At 38.6% G+C, this 5353-nt stretch overlaps 1 protein-coding gene across 16 annotated transcripts; it reads left to right on the forward strand.

Annotated features, from left to right (window-relative positions):
- Nucleotides 1-1443: 1443 nt before the first annotated feature.
- Nucleotides 1444-5084, forward strand: LOC122051813. Of its 16 annotated transcripts, none has more exons than XR_006131555.1 (6): nucleotides 1444-2317; nucleotides 2772-2905; nucleotides 3386-3574; nucleotides 4033-4123; nucleotides 4626-4700; nucleotides 5015-5084. XR_006131555.1 is itself a non-coding variant. In XM_042613114.1 (3 exons), exons 1-3 carry the CDS (start codon nucleotides 2106-2108, stop codon nucleotides 4689-4691), a joined length of 369 nt encoding a protein of 122 aa, XP_042469048.1. In that variant the 5' UTR covers nucleotides 1452-2105; the 3' UTR covers nucleotides 4692-4700. The 16 variants fall into 16 exon arrangements, 1 of the variants encoding a protein (XP_042469048.1); XR_006131558.1 differs by having other exon boundaries at nucleotides 2772-2866; XR_006131552.1 differs by having other exon boundaries at nucleotides 1445-2317; nucleotides 2772-3101.
- The last annotated feature ends 269 nt before the right edge of the window (nucleotides 5085-5353 follow it).

Genomic DNA, 5353 nt, shown 5'->3' on the forward strand with positions numbered 1-5353 from the left:
TTTGGAGAATCTGGGCCGTACAAGAGATCTAAGTTCCGGAAACACTATAAATTAGAGAGGGAAGCTGTAGAAAGGGGGATCAGTGATTTTTCTCTGGAAAAGGAAGAAACGGGAGAACGGAGTGGAGGGTGGAGTTCATCTTCAACAATCTCCTGCAGTCACCACTGATCTGGAAGAGAAAATGCAGATCCACTGAGACTCGTTTTCCAGATCTGGAGTTGGAAGGGCTGGGTTAGTTACAATCTAGATCTGGATCAGAATACTTCATCAGAGTTTGGTTGTATGTTTCCTAGCTTTGTGAGTGCTTGGGGGATCCCAGCTCATTAGATCTATACTCTATTTCTTTTCTTTAGATTTAATTCGATTCCTTTCTTGTAAGATTTCCTGTTAGTTTCACTCGTGTCATTTTGTTTTAATATCGTGGATCATCTTATCCTTGCTTTTGGTTGTAGGTAATAATCTGATCTTAGATGCAAAACTTCTACTCTTGGTTCCATTTGACTTTGAATTAGAGTTTTGTAATTACTATGTGATTTTAATTTGTTTCTTCTGGTTTTAATTCATCAGATTTAATTTCAATTTTAAGTAGAATTTTATAAGTAATGTTTTTGGTTAAATAGATGCTTCCATAACTTGGTTTTAATAATCATTCATCTTTTAAAAATGTTGATCATGGAAACTTAAATACAGGTAGAAATTTCTAGTCAAATTGGTTTTGCATTATCAAAGGAAACTCCATAGCAGCTGTGAAATAAATCAGATTGATGAATTAATAGCACTGTGAAGTCTTTGCGAATCGATCCTGTAGTCTACTTACCAATTTAGGGTGAAAGAAACTTTAGTTAACATTTGAAACCAAGATTTTAACGACACTAATTTTGGTTATCAAATTTGGCGCCGTTGCCGGGGACCTAATGATGGTTGTTAATTCTTAGTTTGATATCTACTCTCTAGTATTTTGTTATCTGATGTTTCAGTTGATAGAGTAGAGCACAGTTGATGACCAGGAAAAACAAACAAGATTTGGTTCAGCTTGATCCAGAAATTGAAAGGAGTTTCCATATATTACATAGAGCTCGGAAAGGACAGTCTTCTATTCCTAGCTCTATGTCTGCAGATCCTTCAAGAAGAGTGCACTACAAGAAAAACCCGCATAGACATTAGTGGAACAACAACAGTTTTAAGTAAAAACCGATGTCATTGAGTATTTTACACCGATTTTTCCAAAAACCGGTGTCTATAAGCCCAGATTTTCGCTCATAGACATCGGTTTTTAAGCCGATGTCTATGAGCACCTTTTTTTCATTAATAGACATCGATTTTAACAGCGGTTTTTAAAACCCGGTGTCTATGATAAAATAAAATAATATATTTTTCCCACCAATACTTAGCCGAAATTTGCAACACTTCACTCTTCCCTCTAAACCTAAACCTATATCGTGCCGTTCACCGTATACCGTCACGACGCCACCACCACTTTCCTCCTCGCCGCAGGCAGTCCAACCATCTCTCTCAGCTTCATCTTCCTCTTTCCCTTCTTAGATTGACGCCTCTTCCTCTCCTGATCAGGATTGACTCACGACGCATCTCCTCCACCTCCTCCCTTTGGGTAAGAAGAGGAACGAGAAAGGAGAGGTGACGAGTTGGTCTTGTTTTCTAGGGTTTCAGAGTAGTAGCAGCGGAGGGAGGCAAGATGAAGACGACTAGAGGGAAAGGTGATACTAAGTTCCACTGATCAAGATGATCAAATCGTACCTTTTATTCCTAAATTCTAAGTTTGCAGGAGCCTCACCGCTGCCCTCTTTCCTCTCTCCCTCTTCATCAAATTCTAAGTTTTCGATCTTCTATTTTTTCGAGGATCTCGACATCTCGTCACGGAGGAGACCAGAAAAGCGAAGCCCAAGGCTGGCACTTCCCTTTCCCGAGCCGCCGTCAGTGTAAGTTCCCACCTCTCGAGCCGTCGTCACTTCCCTTTCCCGAGCAGCTCAATCGGCCAAAGCATGGCCAGTCTCCGACGCCACCCACCGCGATCCTCGCTGCCTTAGCGCCATCATCTCCGGCCTCGCCCTCGACGGTCGCCTGCTGGAAGCTCTTCGCCTCTTCAAATGGTTCCAGACCTCCGCCCTCGACCCCGACGAGTTCACCCTCTCCAATGCGCTCTCGCTCTCCGCCAATCTCAGCGCGCTGGACCAGGGAAGGCAGATCCAAGCTCTCGTCTTCAAGAAGAATCTACCCATGGACGTCGCCGCCACCAACTCGCTCATCAATCTCTACTTCAAGTGCGGCAGCATCGCCGACGCGGAGAAGGTGTTCGACGGTATGCTTCTGAGAGACGTCTACACTTGGAACAATAGAAACAAAACGTCATCTAAAACACTCCCTAGATTCCAAAAACTCTACTCGAGAAGAAAACTCCTCTCTACAAGTTCTTGTTCTCCAAGATTCATTGCACGTGCGTTAATGTGTTGTTTGAACTTTAGTATGCAATTGGGGTAAAAAAAAATCATAGTACCGAAGTTACAACTCATCACATGCTTTGTGTAGGTCATGCATGCTGTGCACAGGTGTCATACTCATTTGGGCACATGATGTTCTGCTCAATACTGAGAAATACCATACCAAGCAATTCTCAGTAGAAATCATATTAAGTGGAAATCTCCTTGAATGTGTTTGGACGGTCTACTTGCATGATTTGTTCTTAGACATAACACAGTTCATGTTTTTTTTTATTCCTCTAAATATAGATCACTATATTGAACTTCACCTCTCAGGTGCCATCTACCAGGTCAGATATGGTTGAAGTTGTGAACATACTAGAGATGATCAGATGCCCTCAGGATAATCCGGAAGAGGAGCTTTCTTGACGGTTTGGTCCACAATCTCTGCGACATAAACCAGTTATATGGTAGATACCTAGAATGATGAACTAGCATGGTAGTTGGATTTGGTTTGCACGAAATGAAAGTAGAAAAAGAAGGCCTAGCTGCTACAGAATAGCTTGACTAACAATTTGCAAGCCAGAAATCCTTGTGAAAGTTAATCGAGGTTTTTCCCTTTCTCTAGTATTAGTGTGCTGCTGCAAGGTGGATTACATTCACCAGGTTCTTATTTGTATAACCTTCTTAAGTTGCATTTTACCTTTCATGCTTCTTTGCTTCCGTTACCAATAAAAACATGGTTTCTTAGAAGCAGGTTGGGTAAAAGCACAATGTGCAACTCTTTATGTTAGTATGTTTTGAGTGTAATTTAGGAGGTTGATCGTGATAAATCAGTTTCAAATTGGTTTTACTCGATGTTATAGTTTTCTTACTCTTACAGTTTCCTTTATGGATGCATCCTGGATATCCATGTGATTGAATTCTGAGTTTTCGATTCGAACTTGCAGGCCCAAGTGATGCGATCATTCCATTCATCTTGTAGCAATTACCAGGAACTCTAAGTTGCATGTTTAATTAAATCTGAAAGGTCTTACTAGTATTCAAATATTGTTACCTCATGTTTCTCCTTCCTTGTTCAGTTCTTGCATATGTAGAGGATTGAGATTGTGAAAGTTGGTGAAGTTCATATAGAGAATGTAAGCCCACCAATGGTTAAAAAAGAACTTGATGATTTTTTTTTCATTTTCAATTGACAAATTTTTATCTTATTCATTTAATTGGTCAATTGCTTGAGTAGCATGTAATTATGTTCTATTACTTGAGTTTATAGATCACTATGACCTTCTATATTGAAAGTGTATCCCTCATAGAGTGACTAGTCATTTTAGGATGAAATGAGTTTTACTCATTAATCCCACATGGATGAATGTCGGTTGTCCATTATACCTATATATTACAAGTGTGTTGCCCTCTCAAGTAATAAGCTCTGCTTGAATTCAGCACTAATGCTCCAAAGTGGTCACCAACAAGTCATCAAAAATACCATTAGTCACTATAAATGTTTCTTATCATCTCATGTCAGCTTCTTTTTCCAAGTCTATCCTTGAGGATGGGAACTGACTCATTGCATTGTTCTTTTAATTGTTATTAATAGGCAAGTCTCCATAGAAGAAGGAGAAGGTAAAGCGCAAGAGCTCGGTGTCATGTTTATCAAAACAAGCGCAAAAGCTGGCTTCAATATAAAGGTAGCTATCATACCATGACAAGAACCTATTATGCTTCAAAATCACTTCATGTTTATGCTTTTCAAATTACCAATGCATATATGCCTAATCACAGCTGAAACAGACAAATACTTGTACTGCCAACATCTCCTTTAGGTGCACCAATGACTTGGCCCAAAGATCATTAAACTAATGATGTTATACTTGTTAGACAGATGCACTGAAAGCAAACATATGTCATCTTTACGTGCCTAATTATGTTCAATTCCTGACAAAATGCTTAACAATGGCATGCTAATTTAGTCTCACAAGGCTAGCAAGGGAAGTTAGCTAATGAATAGAATTTATATGGACTTAACATATACACTATTATTAACTCGGGCTTCAATATTTTATTCTCATGGCTGAGAATAAGTTTGTGGATCAATTTTTCCATCAAATCCAATGGCTTCTTATTTATTTATCTGAATATTTCTGATTTTTCAAGGATTGCGGTTACTAATTGCTTCCTCAATCTTTTCAGGCTCTCTTTCGAAAGATTGCGGCTGCCTTGCCCGGGATGGAAACCTTTCTCCTCCATGTTGCTTAGATTTATGAGGTTTAAGAATGAAGGAAGAATCTTTTATTTTGTTCTTTTGAAAATTTATTATGTCAATATAAGTAGAATCTTTTTGAGTTTATGAGGTTATCTGTTTAAATAAAAATCTTCATATTTATAGTGAACCCCCATAATCAAAATCTTATTTTGACTACGTATATTCTTGATGTTTATTTGTTCCCATTCTATAACCTCTGTTGGTTCTTAGGCAGTATTTTGTTACTTTCTCCTATAAACATGATGTCTTGAGTTTGTGAGTTAGTGATTATATGCAGCCTTAGCATTTCTTTATCTATGATCATATTTTTTCTCAGGTTTGTTAATAAGTCTGTGCATATGTTTGATCAACGTAACCTAACTTCTGGTGGTGTTGGTGCACCAGTACACAAACTTGATGGTCACAAGGCTGCTGTTCTCTATGTTCAGGCATGCTATATTACTATATTATTAGCATTGGAATACTTCTGTTAACTGTAACTTACTGTCCTTTTGACTTTATTCCAGTGGTTTCTTGACAAAGTATCAATTTTTAGAAGAGCTGCTGAGGATGGCTTCCTCAATATATGGGATTATGAAGGTATTTGTTTATCTATAATGAAGGTTTTGGAAAGTCATTTTCCCATATATTTTTTTGAGGCCAGTCTTTAAAGACA

This window comes from Zingiber officinale, chromosome 3A (assembly GCF_018446385.1).
Source record: "Zingiber officinale cultivar Zhangliang chromosome 3A, Zo_v1.1, whole genome shotgun sequence".
NCBI lineage: Eukaryota > Viridiplantae > Streptophyta > Magnoliopsida > Zingiberales > Zingiberaceae > Zingiber > Zingiber officinale.